The sequence below is a fragment of the Macaca fascicularis genome, chromosome 7, assembly GCF_037993035.2.
Source record: "Macaca fascicularis isolate 582-1 chromosome 7, T2T-MFA8v1.1".
Classification (NCBI taxonomy): Eukaryota; Metazoa; Chordata; class Mammalia; order Primates; family Cercopithecidae; genus Macaca; species Macaca fascicularis.
In genome coordinates, this window is record NC_088381.1 from 136,500,768 (window position 1) to 136,524,820 (window position 24,053).

The window sequence follows — 24,053 nt, forward strand, 5'->3', positions numbered from 1 at the left end:
TTCTGCTCTTCCTCCTACAAACTGGGCAACCAGAATCAGAACAGAGGCTTTGGATAAGCATCCAGTGTTAACCTCCTAGTTTTTCACCACGACTTCCAGATCTGCACTTAACATCCAACAGCAACTATAATTCTACTTTCTGAACCTCCAGGGAAATTGCTTCCCTGTCCCTTTCAGCAAAGGATGGCATGGTTTTACATTGTCTCCAATGAAACACTTCTTCTTCTCTACATCTTCCTCCCACTCTCACAACCCTTGATCCCCACGTGAGATCCCATTTCCTCCAGCTGGGTCTTCTGCAGTCATTAGAGCTTCTGCCCTCCTTGCAGCATCTCTATTGTAAAAGGATTGCTGAAGCTTATTAACCCTTGCAGCTCCTAGGAGGAAATGTACCATACAGAAATAAAACAAATCAACAAATGAGTGTGTTTTGTAGAAGTTGAATAGGACTCCACCTATCTGCATGAGTGTGCATACTCTGCAGTCACACAGGCAGTTTCAAATGGGAATTTGGAGAAAGCTAAGCTTTTTCACTTGGGAAAGGTTTACATATTCTTTGCACCTGGGCACACACAGCACAGGCTGTTCTCAGGACTCCCACCAGATTAGGCCTGGGACATCACAGAGCCTGTCAGGTCCATGTTCACTTTCTAGTCTCCTTGCTTCCAGTCTAGCTGTGGCCTGACTCCAAGTCCAGCGTAAGATTTTTTTTTTTTTCCCGCAATAAGGAATCGGTTCATTCACCTGTACAAAAGCCACTGGGAGGATCATGCATGAGGCTCATATCCTTGCTGTGAATTTCAAAGGACTAGCTAAGTAAATAAAATTATCATGCCAACCTGAGCTGGCATAGATTGCATTGATTGCTGCTAATAGCCAAAATGGACTTTTTAAAAGTGCTCCACACTGCATTCTACACAACTTGGGACAGAAAAATAGCTGTTGCTCTTCAGGAGCTGATGGTCTCCTTCAAGGGTAAGCTGGAACAGGCTGGCCCAGGAAAAGGCACTCCCGGTTGAATGCTTTCGCTTGCGTGGGAAGTCCAGCTGTCTCAATGGGGCCCAGGAGACAGACTGACGAGGGACGAATTCCTGTGTTTGGGATCGGGCTTGAAAAGTCTCCTGTTTGTAACACTCAACTTGTTGAAGAGCAGAAAGAATTTCCAGCTGTCGACAGGATGAGGGGAGCCCTCCTGATTCTGTCTGGGGATGTGTTTGCGCTCCAGACTCTGCTATCCTTCCTCTTGCTGTCCTTCCTGGCTGCCACATCAAACACCTGGTCCGATGGGCCAGCTCTGGAACAAGATGACTCTTTGCCATCAAGGAATACAAGTGGCCAAAGGACAAATATTGTGTGATTCCACTTACATGAGGTATCTAAGAGGAGTCAAATTCACAGAGACAGAAAGTAGAATGGTGATTACCAGAGGCTGGGGTGGAGAGAGGGGGATGGGGAGTTAATGTTTTATGAATACAAAGTCTCTGTTTTTCAAGAAGAAGTTCTGGAGATGGATAATGGTGATGGCTGGAGATCAGTGAGAATGTACACTAAACAGTACAGTTAAAAATGGTTACAGCGATAAATTTTATGTTATGTATATTTGACCATAATTTTTTTTAAAAAAGGAAGGAAAGAAGGAAGGAAGGGAGGAAGGAAGGGAGGGAAGGAGGGAGAGAGGGGGAAGGGAGGAAGGGGGAGGGAGAGAGGGGGAAGGGAGGAAGGGGGAGGGAGAGAGGGAGGAAGGAAATGCAAGTGGGAACTCAGCCCTGGTCACAGTACTGCTGGGAAAAGATAGGTGACTCAATGTCCTACTGTAAAGAGAGGTGTGTGTGTGTGTGTATGTGTGTGTGTGTGTGTGTCCCCTGCAGGTTGAAAATGGCCCCCCAAACCACATGGTTAATGAGATGAGCATACTGAACCAAGCTATTTAATATCTGGGACTGCCTCATGACTAATAGTCCAGGTCATTCTGCATAATGCAGACCAATATAAGATTGTTAGTGGAGGCCAGGCGTGGTGGCTCACTCCTGTAATCCCAGCATTTTGGCAGGCCGAGGTGGACGAATCCTCTGAGGTCAGGAGTTCAAGACCAGCCTGCCCAACATGGTGAAACCCTGTCTATACTAATAATACAAAAAAATTAGCTGGGCATGGTGATGCACGCCTATAATCCCAGCTACTTGGGAGGCTGAGGCAGGAGAATTGCTTGAACCCAGGAGGTGGAGGTTGCAGTGAGCCAAGTGTTGCACTCAAGCCTGGGCAACAAAAGCAAAACTCTGTCTCAAAAAAAAAAAAAAAAGATTGTTGGTGGAAGTTGTTCTTTCTTCTTCTTCTTCTTCTTTTTTTTTTTTTTTTTTTTTTTTGAGAGGGAGTCTTGCTCTGTCACCCAGGCTGGAGTGCAGTGGCGCCATCTTGGCTCACTGCAAGCTCCACCTCCTGGATTCACACAATTCTCCTGCCTCAGCCTCCCGAGCAGCTGGGACTACAGATGCCCGCCACCACGCCTGGCTAGTTTTTTTGTATTTTTAGTAGAGATGGGGTTTCACCATGTTAGCCAGGATGGTCTCGATCTCCTGACCTCGTGATCCGCCCTCCTCGACTTCCCAAAGTGCTGGGATTACAGGCATGAGCCACTGTGCCCGGCCAGAAGTTGTTCTTTAAATGGCTAAGAGCCTTCATAATATTCTTGGGAGGGCGAGTGGGAGGCCATTTCTCCATAACTTGCTCAGAAGCACATTTTAGTTGTTCTAAGAATGATTTGATTTTTGGAGTCGGAGAGGTTGGGGCTAGAGTTTAGGGCCTGCTGTTGTGTGGCCATTCAGAATGCCCAATTTAAATCTAAATGTGTAAGATCAAAAGAGTGGTAAATGTGAACATGCTTTTCTATAAACTGTAAAGTGCCTCACTATGACCCTTCATTCTTTCAATGCAGCCTATGAGTGCAAGTTAGCAATAGACTTTAAGGAACTCACACTGCAGGAAAGTAAGCATAGATACTAAAAGACAAAATTCAACCTCTACTGCCTATTACACGATTTTTCAGGCCTCAGAGGCAGCCTGGTAGCAACCACAGCTAAGAACAAAGTTCCTAAGAGCTGGACTTTTTGAAAAAATAGATTCTGTAGCCTTTGTAGGGAGGAGTTGGTCTGAGTTGAACCATAATGCTGAGAAGAGCCTCTCATTAAGCCTTTATCAATTATCAACACTGGAGCATAAAATCATTTACACCAAATATTTTTTAAATTGAGATATAATTGACATACCATAAAATTCACTCTCAAAGTGTACAATTCAATAATTTTTAGTATATTCACAAAATTGTGCGACTATCACCATAGTCTGGTTCAGAATATTTTCATCACCCCCAAAAGAGACTCCAAATGCATTGGCAGTCACTCCCCATTCCTCCTTCCCCTTTCCTCTGGCAACCACTATTCTACTGTCCATCTCTATGGATTTGCTTATTCTGGACATTTCATACAAATGGAATTATACAATATGTGAAAAATACAATTTGTGTTTGGCTTCTTTCAATGAGCATAGTGTTTTCAAGGTTCATCCATGTTGTAGAATGTATTGGAATGTCATTTGTTTTATAACTGAATAATATTCCATGATAGGGACAGACCACATTTTGTTTATCTGTTCATCAGTTGATGCACATTTGCGTTGTTTCCACTTTCTAGCTAATACAAATACTGCTGCTATGAACATTCACATACAGTGTGTGTAGACATGTATTTTCAATACTCTTGGGTACATACCTAGGAGTAGAAATGCTAATCATATGAGCAATTGACCTAGCACATATGTTTAACTTTTTGAGAAAACACCAAACTGTTTTCCAAAGCAGCTGCACCACTTTACATTTTAACCAGTGACATATGAGGCTTCCAATCTGTCTACATTCTCAAAACACTTATTATTGTCGCTTTTTTATTATAGCCATCTTAGTGGGTGTGAAGTGGTATGTGCATCTCTTCATGTTCTTATTGGCCATTTGTGTGTCTTCTTTGGGGAAATGTCTATTCAAATCCTCTGCCTATTTAAAAAAAATTGGTTGTCTTTTTATTGTTGCATTGTAAAAAGTTCTTTATATATTCTTGATGTAAGTCACTTATCATACATGTGATTTGCAAAACTTTTCCCATTCCATGGGTTTAATTTTCACTTCATTTTTAATTTTAATGAAGTTCAATTTATCTATTTTTTTAAAAAATGTCATAGCTAAGACACCATTACCTAATTCAAGGTCATAAAGAATTACACCTGTACTTCTTCTAAAAGTTTTATACTTTTAGCTCTTACATTTAAGTCTTTAATCCATTTTGAGTTAATTTTTGTATAAGGTGTGAGGTAAGATTCCAACTTCATTCTTTTACATATGACTATCCATGTGTTCCAGCACTATTTGTTGAGAGGACTATTCTATCCCTATTGAATTATGTTGGTAAGCAAGTCAAAAATGGGCCTTTCTTCTTTTCTAATGTAAGCATTTCATTAAAATTCCTTCTGAATGCTAAGTGAAATAAGCCAGACACAAAAGGCCACATAGTGTAGGATTCTACTTATATGAAATATCCAAAATGGGCAAATACGTAAAAACAGAAAGTAGATTCATGATTTACAGGGGATACAGGGAAGAGTTTGGACTGGCCGCTAATAGTATAGCATTTCTTTTTAGGTGATGAAAATTTTCTGGAATTAGATAGTGGTGATTATTGTATAACATGGTGACTATAATAAAAACCACTGAATTGTACACTTTAAAATGGTGATGTCTTCATTTTCATTCAGTTTGAAATAATTTTAAATTATCTTTGCATTTTCTTCTTTGACCCATAGACTATGTAAAATATAATGTTTAACTTCCAAATATTTGTGTATGTTTCTGAACATTTTTCTGTGTTTTACTTCTAATTTAATTATTTTTTGGTGAGATTTCAAATTTTAAAAGTTTGCTTAGTGTTTTTTTATGATCCAAATTATAGTCTATCTTGGTGACTATTCCATGGAACTTTAAAATAAATACGTATTCTGCTATTGTTGGGTGGAGTTTTCTGTAAATGTCAGTTAGATCCAGTTAATTTATACTTTTGTTCATATCTTTTTTATTTTTTTTTTAGACAAGAGTCTCACCCTCTCACCAGGCTGGAGTGCACTGGTGTGATCTTGGCTCACTGCAACCTCTGCCTCCTGAGTTCAAGCGATTCTCCTGCCTCAGCCTCCTGAGTAGCTGGAACTACAGGTACATGCTGCCACACCCAGCTAATTTTTGTATTTTTGGTAGAGACAGGGTTTCACCATGTTGGCCATGATGGTCTCAATCTCTTGACCTTGTGATCCACCCGCCTTGGCCTCCCAAAGTGCTGGGATCTTCTATATCCTTACTGGTTTACTGATTTTTCTGACTATTTGTTTTATTAATTCTTGAGAGAGGAATGATAAAATATATATATTCAAACCATGACTGTGGATTTGTCTATTTCTTCTTTAACTTTTGTCAGTTCTTGTTTCATATATTATGAAGCTCTGTTAGTAGGTACACAAACATTTAGAATTGTTAAATCTTCTTATATTTTTCTTTTTGTCACTATGAAATTGTCTTTCTTTATCTCTGGTGCTATTCCTTTTCCTAAAGTCTTCTTTTTTTATTATTAATGTAGCTACTGCAGCTCTCTTATGATAAGCATTGCACAGCATATCTTTTTTCATTCTTTTACTTTTAAACTATTTGTGTTTTTATATTTAAAATGAATTTCTTGCTTTTTAAATCCAGTCTGATAGTGCCTGACCTTTAATTGGGGTATTTGGATCATTTGCATTTAATTACAAGTACATGTAACATATATGTTTGGTTTAGGTATGTCATCTTACTATTTGTTTTCTACTTGTCCCATCTGTTCTTTGTTACCTTTTGCATCTTTCCTTGCTTTCTTTTGAAGTGAGGGTTCTTTTTCATTATTTCATTTTATCTAGACCATTTACTTTTAGCTACATGCTCTTGTCCTTTGTGCTATTGCTGCTATAAATTTTACTTCTGCATATGTTATGAACTCTACAGTACTTTATCATTTTTGCCTTAACATTTTAAAGAAATTTTTAATGAAAAATTTTTAATATTTATCCTCAGGTTTCCTATTTCTGGTGCTCTTCATTCTTTTGTGTAGATTCAAGTATTATTTTCCTTCTTTGTTAACATTTCTGATGTTAAAGCTTATGTTAACATTTCTTTAATGTAGATCTGCTGATGGCGAATTCTCTAAGCTTTCATTTATCTCAAAAAGTCTTCATTATGCTTTCATTTTTAAGAGTTATTTTCACTCGATACAGAATTTGAGTTTGATTTGTGTATCATTCAGTATATCAAAGATAGTATTCCATTGTCTTCTGGGTTGCATAGTTTTCATCAGAAGTCTGCAGTATTTCCTATACTCTCTATGACACTATAAAATATAGCTTTTTTCCGACTGCTTTTCAGATTTTCTCTTTATTACTAATTTTAGTAATTTTATTATGATATACTTTGGTATGATGGTGTGCTTTTCTTTGTTTATTTTCATTGGGGCTCATTGTGATTCCTGGATCTGTGGTATTTATAGTTTTTAACAAATTTGGAAAATTTTCAGCCTTGATTTTGTCAAAAATTTGTTCTCCCTCTTTTCTCTTTTTCAATTACACATATGTTAGACCACTTGATATTGCCCAAGGATTGATGGGATTTTGTTCATTTCTTTCTGTTTTTTGTTTTTGTTTTTTGTTTTGTTTTTTGTTTTTTTGAAGTCTTGTTCCTCTTGGTGCTTCATTCTGGATAGTTCCTATTGCTGTTTTCAGTTTTACTTTTCTCCTTGTAGCATCCAGTTTGCTTTGATTTTCAGTCACTGACCTTTCATTTCAGATACTCTCTTTTTCACCACAAGAAGTGCATTCTTTCCTCATTTTATGTATATTTTTCTTAAAATCCTGTAGTATATTTTGCATACTTAAACAACTGTTTTAACGTGCCTGTCTGTTCATTCTGTCTTTTCAACTGTCATTTTCAGGCATGTTTCTATTAATTGACTTTTTTCCTGATATGGGTCACATCTTTCTGCTACCTGGTGAGGCTAGTAATTCTTGCTTAGATGTTGGATATTTTAAAGGTTACGTTGTTGAATGTTTGTATATTTTTAAATCTTCCTTTAAAGAGTATTGAGTTTTTATCCAGTAGGCAGTTACTTATGGATAAGATTACTCCTTTAGAGGTTTGTTTTAGCTTTGTTGGATTGAACCCAGCATTTCTTTTATTCTAGGGATAGTTCAATCCTACTGTCTGCATATGACCCTTATTGGATCTCTACTAAATGCCCCAGCTGATCAAGCTGGTTGATATTTGTACATCTCAGAGTCCCATGTGAACTCTGAATTTTTCAGCTTATAGCTTCTGGTCATTCTTTGCCCAAACTTACAAAGCTTCACTCTGGGTATGAACATCTTAGTATTAAACACTCAACAGGGCACTTGTGCAGATTTCTGGAGCTTTTTTTATATGGTCCCCTCTCTTCTAGAATTCTGCCCCACAATTTCGATCTACAGTCTATTTGACTTTCATTTCTGTATTTTAACTCAACAAGACTACCATACTCTGCTTGGGATATTGTTTCCCCTGCTGTAAAGTCCAGAATGTGCCTCCAATCAGAAACTGTGGTGATCATTTACCACATGTATTTTCTTTATCTCATGGGTCATGGTTCTGCACTGTGTGTTGTGCAATATCTGAAGCCATCAGTACGTTTATTTTGTTGTTTTCTAGTTGTGTACAGGGGGAGGGTAAATCTGGATCCTGTTGCTTTGTCATGGCCAGAAGCAAAAATCTTAAGAACAGGTTTTGATAAAGAAATGGTGAATGATAGCAGGCAGGCCCAGAAACTAGACCTGATAACCTGGCAGGGGGTTCCAGGATATAAGGAAGCAGCAGACAAACTCTAGCATCTGCAAGCCATGCAGGAACAAGTATGGCAATGGAGATGGAAGCAAAAAATTTTGGAAGTTACTACAAACAAATCTCATCTGTGTTTCCAGGTGGCTATCTTACATTTGCTCTCCAGATTCACTCACCACCCTTTGTGCTGCCGACCTGTCTAGACTGCATCAATGGGGCACTTTTGACCTCTAGTTTCTAGATGTGCTCAGGCAAAGAGAAACACAAACAGGAAACTACAAGACAGAAAGGATGTTTATTCCCCTAGATCCTTTCCTGTCAAATCACTGTGGATTAGTTTTGCCCCTCTACCCAAAGTTGCACTGTCACCATCCTGTCAGGAGGCCCTCTCCTTATAGGTACTCTCTGTGGATTCTCCTAACTATTCCTTCCTCTTGACCCTTTGGATTTAGGGAGGGTAATGCCTCTTCAATGTGATTCAGCTTAAAGTATTGCACCTTCCTTTCTTAGTTCCCCTAAATCCTGTCCATAGCTTGATAAATAGTCCCTTCATTAAATTCTCCTCTTTCTTTCCACCAGAATTCTGACTGATACTACAGAGTTGTTGATGCTTCCTCTAAATGTAAACCATCTACTGCCCAGTAACTGTAAGACCACAGGCAGATCACTTTACTGACTGTAGCCTCAGTTTGCCCTGAGCCTAGCCCTGAAAACTTGAGCCTAGCCCTGACTACTTGAGAAAGTCAAATTCAGGAGGCTGTGCCATAGCAACAGACCTGAGGAAAGAAGTGCCCCCTCCACCTTCCCTACCTTTTTTTTTCTTTTGTCCCCCATTCTTAGAATTCCTAACTTAGCTGCTCTGCTTCACAGGCTAACCAAGTTTTTTCCTCTAGGTCTTAGCCACAGATATAGCCTGGTCAGTGCTAAGAGAGCAGGAGGCCAGATAAAGACCACTCACATAGAGACAACTATCATTTGGGGATCACGCTCAAGGTCAAGTTCACACAAGCAACTCAGCTTTTAGCCCTAGCCAGTAGGGCTTAACCCAAGGGACTCTTTTACCTCCTGATACATGCTCCCTGGAGAAGATTTATTTTTTTTATTTTTTAACTAGAAAGACAGATCAATAGAATGAGTTAATTAAAAAGTTAAAAGGCCAGGCGCGGTGGCTCACGCCTGTAATCCCAGCACTTTGGGAGGCCGAGGTGGGTGGATCACGAGGTCCAGAGATCGAGACCATCCTTGCTAACACGGTGAAACCCCGTCTCTACTGAAAATACAAAAAAAAATTAGCCAGTCGCCTGTAGTCCCAGTGACTCGGGAGGCTGAGGCAGGAGAATGGAGTGAACCCGGGAGGGGGAGCTTGCAGTGAGCGAGATTGTACCACTGCACTGCGGCCTGGGCGATGGAGCAAGACTCCGTCTCAAAAATAATAATAATACTAAGTTAAAAGATAGAGATTTTAAATAAAGAAGGAAAAGTCATGAGTTTTAAAAGGTTAGTCCTGAGGTCAAGGAAGCAAGTTAGATAGAATCAGTTATTGCAGCCTCCCCCAGGCTGAAGCACATTTAGAAATGGAAGCCAAAGGTATGGTGGAAGGAATCCATGAGCAGAAGGAGTCAAAGAGTTTGTGATAGTCTACTCTGAAAGACATTAGGCCACAATGAACATATAACCTCTCGGGTAAACATCCCCAGATCCTTGTCCTAAGAAAGGGAAAATGAAATGGTCTCCCACCCTTCTGTGAAAACCCATTAAACCTACTTGCCTTCCTGAGGAGGTCATTTTCTGCATAGTGCACCTTTTTTGTCTTCTCCTTGATCAAAGGGACACTTAAGTCCCCTTTTGAGGCTTCTAATGTGGCAAGCCTATTCAGTCTCCAAGGTTGAGGTTTTTCCTAGACTTTCACTTGATCCTTGCCCCAAATATAATGTACCTTTCCCCTACCCATGTTGTGACTCAGTACCAAAGCCTCCAGGGCCACTACTCCGGGGTTAGCATCTCTCTCTCCCTTTCCTTCCAGGAGTCTTTCCAAGATCTAGGGTAAGACTGATGCTTCTCTGGGAATCAGACCTCCTTACCCTTCCTCTTGCATAGGCTTAAACGTGATATTGCATCTTTCTTTTAGAAAAAAAGTCTATATTTTCTTGTTATTTATTATCATTAAAGGCAATCCAGGCTTACCCAAGAACTAGGCAGGTTGTTGGACTGGATCTACCCAGGAGTCCAGAGATTCCCAAGTGAGTCAGCAGACGCCTGAGGTAGTAGAGGCCTAAGAATAGCAACCTTCCCTACAGCCTCTGCATGACCCCTTCCGACCTGTCCCCACCATGGGTAGCTGTTGTAATCTGACTCACTGTGTCCCTCCAGACAGCTCTTGTTTCTGATAAGAACCTTCCATGAAAGAAGAGCCTTGCTCACTTCTGCACTAACTGCTCACACTATTGGTTCAAGGCTTAGAGAGTATAGTCCTTTGACCCCTAACCCTTGATCCTGGCCCCAGTGAACTAGTCCTACTGGGCATAGGAAGAAAAGCCTGTACTTAACATTTTTAACTGAAGGGAGAGCAGAGACAATCTACCCAATGATTTGCTATTGTTAATTAATACCCCAAATCCCTAAGTAGGAGTGACTGAAAGGCTTAAGGTTCTTTAACTCTTCCTATTCTCAAGTGAATCTAAAGTTTATTTTCCCTATGTCCTCTAATCATGTTTCAGGCCCTCACCTGTCCGTCCGCAGCCTGAATACAGTTGGTCTGGGATGGGATTTGGAGAAAGCAGACACAATGCCTTGTAGTTGATGAGTGGCAGCTCGGGAGTTTCTGTAAAGGAGAACCTATGGATGGAATGTTGGCTGATACAGCAGCCAGGGAGTTTCCATCAGGCTGTTTTGTATAGTAAACACTCTATTTTTCCACTTAGATTGCATGTTTATTTATTTAGAAAGACTTTAGGGGAAGCCAATGGAGACTGGAGGGGAGCGGGCAAGGCCCTCCCAAACCACTCCTTGGCAATTTCTGCCTAAGATGGCTTAACCCCCTCATTGGAGACTCTCACTTCTCACTTATTTCTCCTTCCTTTATCACTCATTCAATCCCAGGAAAATCCCATCCCATGCTCATTTTTTCATTCATCCACCCACCCACCTGTCCATGCATCCATCCATCCATTCATGATGGCAGCTCCTTCTTAATGGAAAGCAAAAGCCCCTTGCTAGAGAGAACCTCTATATTTTTCACCCAGGCCTGCAGGGTCCTCCTCTTTGACTTCAAATCCCAAGTGATGCCCAAGGGTGCTGATGGTGTCACTGCACTTCTCCACAGCCACCTTTCTTCTCTTGCCATTCTCTCCCACTCCTTTCTCCTCTACTGTTAAGTTCCTTTTTTCTCTCCTTTTCCTTTCTCCACTCTCTATGCTACCCAAGACAGCCACCATGGGTATTTTGTAGTCATTCAAAACTAAAGAGGGCAGCTGAGCCAATTCCAGAAGAGCTGATAGCTCCTGGCTCCCGGATCCTCCATGACCCCAGCCACCCGCTGTTTCCCTGGGGCAGAGCTAAGCTGGCCTTCTCCTTACTGGCCCCCAGGGTCTGGGCTAAGGCCACACTGGGGCCCTAAGGACATCAAGACTTCAGGCTGGGGCGGTGGGCTGTTTACAGCCCATCCTACAGGAGAAAAAACATAAGCTCACAAAGCAGAAAAAGTTGTCTTTCCTCCTGTTGCTATTGGAAACATAACAACAGAACCAAGATGTAGTGGCTTAGCAAGAATAAAACAGTGCTGTCAGCAACCAGGGCCCAGCTGATCTCCCCAGTGGTGACGCAGGTTCTGTGCACAGTGACAATGAGTGTAATCGAACCCAGAGCTTTGGGGTGCAGGAGGCAGGCCAAGCAACCCCAACGCCGCTCTCCTTTCCCATGTCACTCATGCCTCTGGCTGGGGGTGGCAGTTGGGTCAGCACAGGACCACAGAGGGTTCCTCTTCATGTCTTTACTTCCCTCCTAAAGAGGGATAATTCTGGAACCTGGGCACCTGGAATGACTGGGCAAGCATGCCTCTAACCTGGCCTCCATTCCTGAGCTCCAGTTACCCTGTTACCATCCAGGCCTCCAGAGCCCCATCTGTCCTAGAGTCACTGCCTTTAGGCTGGAGGGACCTTGGCAATCGTCTGGTCCTGGCCCTCTCAGGAGCAGAATCCTCACATGGGATTAGACCCTTCAGCAGGGCCAGATGCTCTAAGCACAGGAGCATCATGGGGAAGGAGCCATTCTGACTTCCAGGACACTCGATAAGGGACAACTGCTTCAGTCAACCCATTTCATCTTGGGCCAAGATTGGTGCTGATTCATTCTGATTCCTGAAAACATGGTCTCTCTCCTCCTGAAGCTGAGTCTAGTGGGGAAGACAAAAATGGATCAAGTAATAAAAGTGGGAGGCTGTTTACCAAAATGGAGTTCTCAGGGGGTCACAAGTCTGGGGAGAAGGTGGTCATGGAAGGCCTTTCTAAGGAGACGGCATTTAAATTAAAGGCAAGAGGGCATTTCTGTCACTCACTTCCTCACCCCCAGAGCCTAACATAGGGCTGGCACATGGTAGACACTCAGTTGTTTGATGAATGAATGAATGAATGAATGAATGAATGGGAAATGAACAAATATCTCTACCTTTCCTGATAGCCCTTGGTGACTTACAGGATTTGATGCTGGGTCTATTAATGTATCCATTTACAAAAAAACAAAACAAAACTGGATGTCATGATTCCTCCTGAGGTCTATTCATGTTATGGACATGCTATGTGCTGCTCATTCAGTTTTAGAGGTGTTTATGCTGGCTCACAGCAGGGGAAGACGATACCCCTGAGATCCGGCAGGGAGTCTTCTAGACTCGCCCCCTTCTGACACCCCGAGACCACACCATGGAGAACTCTGTAAATTAATTCATCAAAGTGAGGAAGGCAAGCCCCTTGACAGGTGATTGGATTTAGATCTGAAAACGGAGACAGGTTAATACTTCCTGTGCCCAGATGTCCTAACCATAGACCAAAGCTCCATGGGAAGCAAGGGGAGAAGAGCACCATGGACCTACCTTCTTTTTCTCAGAAGAGGGTGAAGGGTTCTTGGAAACTCCCCTAAAGCATTCAAATGATCACATCCAGGGCTGTTTGCTGTCAGGTTTCTGGGCAGGATTATGGGGCAGGATTATGGGCAGACTGACCAGCTATTCCCTCCCCCAGGACTGCCTTAATTTCCAAGCCCTACTTCTCAGTCCCAGGGAAAGTGGGCCCAGCTATAAAATACCCTGAAACTCTCCCAGACCTCAAAACATGCCCACAGTATGGTGTCACTCTTGGGGACCCTGTCCACAATGTTCAGTAACAGGCATCGTCTTTCCCTTCCCTCTCCAACACGCACCTTTTCAAGAAGAGAAATGACAGCTAGTGACATTGAGTATAGGCAAGGCCACCACGTATAGTTGCATAGGCTGTTCACTGCAAAAGGCCAACCTGTATAGAAGGCAGATGGGGGCTGAAATTCATCCTGCACTCGTCCTGCCAAGCTGTGCCCTGGCACGGCTGTATCTACAAAGAAGAAGGGGTGCCTTTTTCTAATTTGTACATAGGTGCCATATGGGCTAGTAGTGACCCTGGGTGGAGAGCCCAAAGAATTACATCTGGGGAGGAAAATAAGCCAATCATTCCCTTGCTACCACCTAAACATTCTAGCCAGGTGTTCCTCAAGTGATCAGATATACTAATAAGGCAGACTTCTTAGAAAATAATAGAATATGATGGATAAACCAGTAGGGCCAGTGGGGCTTTGTGTTTTATTTTTCTATGTCTTGAATTCACATGACAGTGAAAATCAAACAACTGAGATGTACTAGAGAAAGATCAAATGTCTTCTTTCTGTTAAACTACTTTTAAGGAGAGTAAAGATTTGCAGTGAGTATAACCCCTCTGGGTTGGAAACACTAGGAGTCTGGAATGTAGCCCAAACACTGGGCTCTAGCTTTGCTTACCTTGAGCCTTTTGGTCAGGAAGAGGGCCCCTGAAAGATGAGGTGAAGCTGGCATTTTCTCAAGAGAACAACCTTCCCGTGGAGGTCAAGGCATCTCACCAGAGAACACATCTCATACTCAGGATGATTAGCTCTTGGTGTCGTCTGGATGGTGGCATAATGTGGATGTGTTGCTTGGAAAAGAATCTGATTTCAGCACGTTTGATGGGTGTAGAACCAAGGGCTGTAGTCCGCTTTGCCAATCACTTTACATTGCAGGGATATTGGGCAAAGGCAACTCAAACTTAGAGGCAAGGGCAGTCACTCCCTCTCAGAAATGCGTCCCCAGCATGATATCCTTTGTTATCTGCCCATATGCCCAGTCTAAAGGGGGCTATGGTTCTGGGGAAGCTAAAAGGGAAGATGCGCAGGGAGTGAGGCCTGCCAATCACAGCTCTCCTAGCACTTCCGGCACCTCCATATGCCAGAGCAGGAAGTGGGTTCAAGGGATGAAACCGAAATGCTTCCTGAGACTCTGGGATCCCCCTAATCACAGTTCCCTGCCCTCATAATTCTAAATCCTCTATGGCTCTTGGACCAGGCAATTACCTGGGAACCACTTTTGGTCTGGCCAGAAAGAAGCCCAAGCTTCTCTGAAGTTTCAGGAAGAGCAGCCTAGGCAGTCAGGGCTGTTGAAACTCAGCGCATGCGCGGGCAGTTCAGGAAAATCGGACCAATGTCATATGACTCCTGCGAGATCCTCTCAGGAAACAGGGCCCTAGGCAATTTCGTTCCTAAGTGAGACTTCCTCTTCTTCCCTCATCGTCTTTTTTTTTTTTTCTAAGCAAAAGTTACTTGGACTTTGCAGATAATTTCATACCCAGAGCCCTCCCATGCCTCGTGGGGAGTACATAGGATAGGAGCCAGTGGTTCTGGAGTGCCTGCAGGTGCCACACGTGGAGTTAAGGGCTCACTTTGCCAGGAGGATCTTATGAAATCCTCAGACAACCCTGAGATGAAGCACCGTTACTGTTCTTATTTTTACTGATGAGACACTAAAGGCTCAGAGAGTTTAAGTAGCTTGCCCGAGGTCACACAGCCAATAAATGGTGGAGCTGGGACCTGGACTAGATCATGTGGTTCTAGTGCCCACACTCATACCACCTTATAGCATGGGAGTTCCAGATCTTTCACAAAGTGGGAAGACTGGGATATAATGAGGAGGGAAGGCCACAGCTCCCCTACACCCATAGTCAGCCAAGCTCTGCCCATGTTGTGAGATGTGTATGGGAGCAACGACTCCTCCAGGCATTTTACCTGAGAGCAGGGACTTTGTCTCCCTTGAACTTTTCTGCATACCCTGTGCCTCAAGCCAGACCTGATTCACAAAAGAATGTTTATTGGCAGAATGAAGGACCGCCTCCTGAGCTGCCCTCGTCCTGCCTTTCTCCTCCCTCTCTCCTAAGCTCTGAGTGGACACTGGGCTCACCAGGCTTTCTATTTTTATTTATTTTTTATGAAACAGGGTCTCACTCTGTTGCCCAGGCTGTAGTGCAGTGGTGCAAACATGGCTCACTGCAGCCTCGACCTCCCAGACCCAAGCCATCCTCCCTCCTCGGCCTCCCGAGCAACTGGGCCCACAGAAGGCAGGGTTCCTGCACAGGCACCAGGTTCTACTCAAGCTGACCTATGTTCCCACTTCTGACCCTAGCATGGCTTAAACATCCATGTCCCTAGATGGGCAGTTGGGGGAGGTTTTGAACATGTGTCCTTCCTACAATAGGTTCTCAGCTGCTCCTGGTATCTCTATGAATGGGTTCTGAGGGTTTTCTCCCATCCACACGGTTTTAGCTCTTCTTTGGGTTTCCAGGGCTGCCCCCAAGAAGCAAATTTAAGCAGGAGGTTAGCAACTACGCTCTTGGCCCTGGTCTCCTTCCCCTGAGTGGCCACAGTGTGGATGAGGTTCAGACTCCTCCATGGTGTGACTGGCTCCTGGGTGGGCCCAAATAGCGTGTTCATCAGTTATCAAATGTCAAAGATCAGAAGCCAAGCCACAGAAATACCTCAAGATGCTGCTCCAGCAGTCATCCCCCGTATTTATCCACTGGAACAGCTTGACAAATCTGTCCGTGCTAAGGAGGGTAGGGATCAAATCATATAGGTCCCTACCTTCAAGGTGTCCACCATCAGGCTGAGGAGGCTAATACACGTGGCACAGTTAGTGATCAGTGCAAGGTTTGTGTGGTGCAGTATGCCAGGCACAGCTCAGAAAGCAGGGATGGTGTTGGTGGGATGCAGGGGCAAAAACTTCTGATAAATAAAGCCTTTCAAAGTGCTGAGATATCAGGAGGTCCTCTCCTATCTTCCACACCCCATCTAGCATTTCATTCCTCTTGAATTACCTAGTGCTACACAACAGACACTCTAAAACTTAGTGTCTCAAAACAATGCATCGTTATCTCTCACATCTCTGTTGACTGGGCTCAGCTCACTCAGGATGTCTCGCAGTTGGAATGGCTAGGGCCAAAATCATCTGAAGGTTCTACTGAGCTGGACATCCAAGGTCACCATCACCCACTCACATGGCTGGCAGTGATGCTGAATGCTGGCTGAGAGCTCAGCTGGGGCTCTTGACGGCAGCAACTATTTCTGGCCTCTCTCTGTGGCTTGGACTTCTCACAGGATGGTGGCTGATTTCTAGAGCAAGTGTCCCAATATTGAAAGTTCTAAGAGATCCAGGCAGATATTGCAAAGCTTCTTACAACCAAGCCTCAGAAGTTCTAGAATGTTGCTCCTACCATATTCTGTTGGTCAAACAAATCACTATAGGTAGACCAGATTTAAGGGGTGAGAAGCAGCTCATGAATCTTAGGAGGGAAAGAACTAAAGGCTGCCATCTTGGAGACTGTCTATTACAGCTTCCTTTACATAAAGATAACATGCCTTTGTTGAACCGAGACAGAAAATGAACTCTCAACTGGGAAAGGAAAGAGAATTTGTCCCTGTGTCTAGAAGAAGGTACTTCTTCCAGTCCCACCCCAGCCTGTTTTCTTACCTCATACCCCAAGGTACATTCTTTAACTATGCCCTAGGCCCAGAATTCTGGAGCCAGAATGTGGAAGAGAGTGGAAAAAACCACTTACATCATCCTAACTAACCAGCCCACATTTAAGAATGAGTTTGCTACGTGACTGTTGCCATGAAATTGTTTATCTGCCCTTGCTGCAGTGTGGCCTTTAAGGGACACAATCTGGTGCCAATGATGTCCCAGCAGCAATTGCCATGGAGACCTGGAGGTCAAGGTTGGTAAGGGAGCTTCTTGCCAAGATGATGTCACATAAAAATCCCTTTGCTTTCTTGTGACCACCAGGTAATTGAGCTATGAAGGATAAAGAAAGTCATAAATTCCTCAGATGTGTGTCCACAGTCAGAGCAGGGTGGGCTACTGCAGAGTCCTAGCATACAAGTCAAGAGACCTCCATTAAGTCCTTGCACTCCCCTTGACGTGTCTGATGGGGGAGGTCCATCTAACCTCACTGGACATGCTCCAGGAGCCGCGTTTGGAAGGCTGTGAAATCATCTGGTTGGGACTGCCTTTCTCACCCATCTGAATAATTCAAGCACAGTAACTCACTTCTAAGCCTGCCATTGGCTTCCCCCAGCCTCTGTCTGCCAGTCCCCATTACCTATGGGGTGCAATCACTGTCAATATAAAGCAGAACGGGGGTACTTTGCACATGCCACCTCCCCCCAACTTGCTCCTACTCTACCTTACTTGAGAAACTTTATTTCCTTCCCCAATAACATAATTTATTTAAATAGCTACTAATTTCCTCTTCTTTCTTTCTTTCTTCTGCATAGAATTTCATTAATTACATATTTCTCGGTTCATGACACAATCTCATCTTTGTACCATGCACACTTCACTTGTATTTAGCTATTTAGTTTTTCGGTTTTTTTTTTTTTTTTAAATAAACAAACACCATCCAGTCAGCCCACAACCCAAAACAAAAGCCAGGTCCTTGACAACAACCAGCATGTCTTCCAAATTCCAAGTGACAGTGAACACAAAAATGAAAGAGCCGGTCACCCAGCATAAACAAGCCGGAAGAAGCCCACGCCTATCAAAAGGTTCCATCTTCTTCTAGCATCCGAAGATGGCGTATTTTCCAAATGTCTTGATTTTTACATGACCCAAGTGTCTTAGTCTTTCCAGTCATTGAAAATTTGGGTTCTCAAGTGGTGTATCATTTTATCTTGAGCCATGTGTCCTATAGAAACATGGAAGATGACTATTTGTTTTTTCAGTTAAACATGCAGCAGGCAGCAGACTAGCAGCCCGCTTCTGCTTCGGGCCGCCCCGGGGCGCGGGATGGGAAGGGGTTAACGTAGCGCCCCGCTTACCTGGGTAGAAGCCGGCCCGGAACCCGAGCTCGCAGGTCGCCACGCGCATGCGCATTCGCCTGGCCCAGCGCCGTGCTCGGGGGCCGGCGGCTCCCAGCTCCCGGGCCGCCTCGCTGCACAAAGACCTGCTTTGTTCTCTCGGCTCTGTTTTAAATATCTGACGAATATTCCCCCCATCCCTGCGCCAAATCCCCGGCCTGACTGCAGGCGCGGCACAAGGGCGCATTGTGGGGCCAAGCGAGGGGCGAAGGGGGCTGGGGGCGGCCGGCGCAATGGGGACGCTCCGACTGCGCCAAGTTGACTCAGCCGTTTGGGTCACCTGGGCTGAGTCGCAGGCGTGGAAGCAGAGGATAGGGGGTGGGGAGGTGTCTCTTGTCTTCTTCCAGTCTCAGAAGTAAAAGTTGGAAAATGGGGACCCCAGCAGTGAACAGAACCGTTTCCAAGCCAGGCCTGTAAGGAGGAGCTGAGGTTTCAGCTGAGCCCCCACCCTTCCCGACCGCACAGCCTCGGGCATGAACCCGCGAAGCCAGACGCTTGGTTGCTTATCAGGCCATCGCTGTACATATTTAGAAAGTGCCTATCACTCAGACACTTTGAAAAGCGTGGCATTCCAGCGCAAACCAACCCGAACGAGGTGAAAGGGGGGAGGCCTTTCTTCCCGCAAGTTCGGGGCTCGAGAGACTCTGCAGGAAGGACATCACCCCTGGCTTCCTGCAGCCACAGCTTCCCGCCCCACACGATGCCCGACTTCATTTTAGCAATGGCCCCACGGGAAAATCACACCCTTCTTGGTTTTATCCCTCCCTCCTGAGGGGAGGCAGCGGGTGGTTGGGACATGGTTCAAACAAAAGTGAGCTTTCAGCTGGCAGGGAAGCTGCCCCGCCTCTTGCCTGCCCTTGTCTTGCCGGTATTCATTGGGACTAGCAGGCAGCTTTCCTTCCCAGCTCAGGTGTTTACCTGCTGCTGCAGAGGAGGAGTTTTTGCACTGTCTCCAGGGAGGTTTGCAAAATAAGAACCCCCAAGCCCACCTCTCTTTCCCATTTTCTTCTTTAAAGGTAGAGAAAGCACTGCCTTTCAGATTGGGTCTTGGAAACCCGAAGCTAAACACAAAATGTGGGCCTTAGCAGCTCTGAAAAGTGTGTGCTTGGTCTTATGTTTAATCTTAAAAAGTTTCATACCCCAGCTTGCGAACAAAGCTTTCATACCTTCAGCATCTTGAAGGGAAATTGCCGCCCTTCCTTCCAGGGCAGGTGAAGGAGGAACCAGCTTGGGAGGGTTGGATTCAGAAGCAAATAGCTTTATCGTTTTGTAATGCCTGTTTGAGGCCTGAGTGGGAGCCCAGGAGTCCTCCTTCTGTGGTAGTTTGTTATAAATCCCAGGGTTGGACTTACATTCCCCAGCTGTAAAAAGCATACGTACCTCCTAAGATATTTATTTTAAGTCATACTTTATAATTTTCACATTTCACATATTGTCACATTTCACCAGTACTCTAATACTTGAGTATTAAAGCTAATCCGTCATAGACCAACAGTCTTATTTTGCAAACGAAGGAACTTGTCCAGAGCCATTCAGAAAGACAGGGCAGAGGCGAGCCTGGAGGCCAAGTCTCCTGTCCCTATGACCGGGTTCGGTCCCTTCTAACACGCTAGTTATGAACTAAAAGACCAGGTTTCCTACCACTTCTCACAAAATTCTTACCACATCAGGGAGGATTCTGACTCCAGAGTAAGAAGCTTTGAGGAAAGGTTTTTGGTATTCAGGTAGCTTTGAGGAGAGGGAGTCGCTTCTCAGTACAGCCCCTAGGAATGCTGAGCTTGCCAGGACCGTGCTCACTGCAAGCTTAGAGACGTAAGTCACGTTCCACTGCCTGGATTGCTAAGTGGCAAAGAAATCCTGGGTGTTTGTTTCCAGGCACTCTTGAGCCTCCTGAGGAATTTCTTCAAGCAACACTAAGTATCCTTTCACCACTCTGTTGGCCAGTAAGCCCCCTATCTCTATAGATGATAGCAGCCCGCTCTTTCTCCCCCACTAGTCCCCCTGCAGCAGGTCAGCCTGGAGCCACGTCTGGGAAGGTGTGACCTAGAACTTGACCTCTCTCCCGGATGAGTGTGCAGAATCTCCCCAGCTATAAAATAGCATGGCAGTCCCTACCCCACCGCCCATGCACCTCCGGACTTGGAGACGTGAGAAGGTTTACTCCAGCACATTTGTGATGCAACACCAGCTGCTTGGACAGAAACCTTCACCAGCAGCCTCATCCTATAGCAGTGCCTGCCCATCTGGGCAGGAGGTGTCAGGATTTATACCCCTCTGAGCTTCAGAGGGTGGGATGGTATTAGACAACCTTAGGCCCATAACTTTTAATGGCACATCCTTTTTTTCATATATTCTGCATTGACCCATACCACCACCACCATTCCAACCCCTTGAACCAACCCCTGGTTTCAAGCTCTCCCAGGCTGGCAGATGAAGGAGCATTTCAAAGCCATCACATGGTAATGCTGCCTGCCGGCCATCAACTGCATTTCAACAGCGTCACCTTTGGACTGTTCAGCAGTGTTTGTGCAAGTATTTGAATATTTTCTTGCATTTTGGCCCTATTATTTTATAATAATAAGTGGAAATGGAAAAATGAAGTGCTGATTCTCGTGATAAGAAGGGCAGGTCTCACAGAGCTCATATAATTGAGACAAAGATGGAAATCATTAGGCACACTGAAAGTGGGATTATTTAGCCTCAATCAAATGCTCACTGGAGTTAAGCCAGTCAACTATGTGTCCAATTGTGAAGAAAAAGAATACAATTAGGGAGCATATATGAAATTCTGGACGTATATGGTCAAAGATTGTGTCTAAAAGGTGGGTGTAGTTGGGTTTTACTGGATTCCCTCAATTCTAAAGCTGCATTGATTTAATAGCAGTTTTTCAGGACTGGGTTGGGGAGACGCTGTGAGACCGGAAGTCAGGAAAATACAGTGATAATATTGTTTCACTTCCTGGGAACAGAACCGTCCCTCATAACATGCAAGTGTACTGCTTGCCTCTGACATGGTGGACCAGAGGGTTTTCAGGACAGTATTAGGGTATGGGAGGAGGGCGTGGCCTGGAGACTGATCCCTGGGGGGTCACTACAGCTCGGAAGCTGGGGACAGGCCTTTAGTTAATGTGCTAGAATGGATGGAAGTTGACTCAAGAGAGGCCCTCGTGCCACAAGGTTTTGAAGCTCCTGTGTGCCCGGCATATAGAAAATTTAGGGAGTTAAAAGCAAAGAGTATAAGGTGCACCTTTTCCTGTTTGGGCACCCGTCCCTTTACCACTGTCCCAACTCTCCCTGGGGGCCATGCTGTCACTGGCAGCCGTTGCACGGTCTGTTCCCTCTGCTGGGAATGTCTGTCCTATCTCCTTGGCTGCCTGGCCAGCTCTGGCTCACCCTTGAAGACGCCGCTCAGGCTCCTGCCTCCCCAGGCTCCAGTGTCTGTGTGTGCGCTGCGTGCTGGCCATCCACCTCATATTCTTGCTCTGTCCACACTGTGTCACCATCACTGGCTGGCCTGGGAGAGTTTGAAGGTGAGATTTCTAGTTCATCTTTCGATCCTCTGCATCCCAGAAGCCCTCAGTGAGGGTTCGCTAAGTGAAGCAGGCCAGGAAGACCTCTTCAGCAAAACACTACTGACCTTTGCCTTTGGATCATGCTCCAGGCGTGACCTAGCACAGCCATTTTAAACCTCTTAGGCACCAGGAAACCCTTTCTTTCTTCTCCAGAAGCCAAACCATTTGTTTCTAAATTCCGCTCTCTTTGCCTCCAAGGCTCCCTCATCTGGAGCCTTCTTGCCCATCTAGTGTCTGGAGCTTCACATCCTCCGGGGGGTTCTTTACTAATACTTTCAGTAAGTAAAGCCCCCGACTTTTCCTTCAACTGTGGGGTGCTCGCTGAATTCTTACCACTTCCTTCAGGCAGAACAACCTTGAAGCACTCTCTCATCCCAAGTGTTTCTCAGGGAGAGCGGCCAAGTGAGCACAGGAGCCGCTCGGCCGTCTGGGACTGTGATGTGATGTCTGAACAGCCTCTTTAGAAACACTGTGGCCTTTGCCAGGGATGCCATCCAGACGAGGACATCCCTCACAAGCTGTCTAGGGTCCTGGGGATGGAGACCGGGAGTTCCGGATCGAGGGATTCAGCCTGACGGGGCCTGGTTGGCACCACCAGGCCAGGTATGAATGAGGAGGGTGTCTGAGCTCTGTTTTGCACCGGTTCACTCACCAACTTGTTCTTGACCTAACACACCGTGCCCCTGCTGCCCATGGCTGTGACGACGGGAAGCAACTGTCCAAAAAGCCTGAGGGGAGCCAGCTCCAAGAAACCCACCGTTGGCCCACCATGCCCACTCTACTCAAGCGCAATGACCAGTGGGCCTTCACTTTTTACAGTCAAGGTGTTGCTCTGTTGCCCAGGCTGGAGTGCAGTGGTACGATCACAGCTCACTGCAACCTTGACCGCCCAGGCTCAAGTGATCCTCCCACCCCAGCCTCCTGAGTGGCTGGTACTGTAAGTGCATACCACCATGCCCAGCTAATTTTTTCTTTTTTTTTTTTTTTCTTTCTTTCTTTTTTTTTTTTTTTTTGGTAGAGATGGGTTCTCACCATCTTACCCAGGCTGGTCTTGAACACATGGGTTCAAGTGATCCTCCTGTCTTGGCCTCGCAAAGTGCTGGGATTATAGGCATGAGCCACCACACCCAGCCCTGGGCCTCTTTTTGAGGATACCAAGGCCATTGCCTCCTGTCCAAACTACTCTCCACACAAGTGAGTTCCACAGACTCTCCAGGTCCTTGGGACCCCATCAAACTCTCTGGGGCTGTGCCCAGAGTCCACTTGACAGAAACCTGATTCCTTTCCTGGGAGGCAAACAGCTGTGATCAGGACATGTCTGTCAGGGGATGATTTGGCAGAGCTACAACACCAAGGCTCGGATGCATATTTTTTATGTGATTTCCTAAAATTCAAGCAGGAGAATACGCCTTCCCCCAAATGGCTGGCTTCCCCACTGCATTCGCATTCCCCCCACGATGTATAACAGGAGTCCGCAGCCCGCCCCTGGAGAGGACAAGGCTGTAATTCAGCGAGGCTCCAGTGACATCCTGACCGTGAGAGTGCAGCTGGGGCAGTTTATGAACAGTGCTCTAGTCCCTGGGGGAAGTTAGCCCTGTTCTCCAGCCCACAAAAGTCTATTGTTCGCTTTCTTGTTTTTCTCCAAATGTTTAGATGTGCTCAGAGCACAGAAAAGCCCGAAGCCCAGGCCACCAGCCAGGGCGATCCTGAAGCAGGGAAGCCTGTAGGCTGGAGCTGGTAGGGCTACCCCCACCCACACACACCCATTGTTGTTCCCACCTCACCCTAAGATGTGACCATCCTGGACGACGGGGTAGGGGAGTGGCCTCTTCTTGGCCAGGGCTGTTTGGACAACACTGGGCTTGGATTGTTCCAGCAAGTGAGGTATGAGACCACAGCTCAGGCTTACTTGGGTGGTAGCCAGGGGCAACTGCCCAAGTTACCTTGGGCCCGTCCAAAATGTGCACAGAGAGAGTTTGGCAACTGTCTTCCAGTTGCTTGTTACTGACCAAGACTGCTGAAGTTTAACAGGAATAAGCACGTTCTGGCCTCCTGTCTGCATCAAGAACCTGGGCTCCAAAGTCCAGCCTCTTGAGTTGGACTCCTACCGTCAGCTCTTCCTA

General features: G+C 45.3%; 2 protein-coding genes across 5 annotated transcripts in view; one reads left to right on the plus strand and one right to left on the minus strand.

Moving 5' to 3' along the window:
- Positions 1-24,053, plus strand: part of RAD51B (RAD51 paralog B) — an 850,300-nt gene that overhangs the window by 775,130 nt on the left and 51,117 nt on the right. For all 3 annotated transcript variants that reach the window (XR_012415889.1, XR_010587847.2, XR_012415888.1), the window contains one exon: positions 5,127-5,248. The gene's annotated coding sequence lies outside the window, so the exon portion shown is untranslated. The remainder of the gene's footprint in view (positions 1-5,126; positions 5,249-24,053) is intronic.
- On the minus strand, positions 14,954-18,631 carry LOC102123703 (uncharacterized). 2 transcript variants are annotated; one of them, XM_065547505.2, is made up of 2 exons: positions 18,320-18,631; positions 14,954-17,294 (listed from the first exon to the last, which is right to left on the minus strand). In XM_065547505.2, the coding sequence occupies exons 1-2, from the start codon at positions 18,543-18,545 to the stop codon at positions 17,152-17,154; spliced, it is 369 nt and encodes a 122-aa protein (XP_065403577.1). In that variant the 5' UTR covers positions 18,546-18,631; the 3' UTR covers positions 14,954-17,151. The 2 variants fall into 2 exon arrangements, 1 of the variants encoding a protein (XP_065403577.1); XR_279361.5 differs by lacking the exon at positions 14,954-17,294 and adding an exon at positions 17,755-18,186 and having other exon boundaries at positions 18,320-18,376.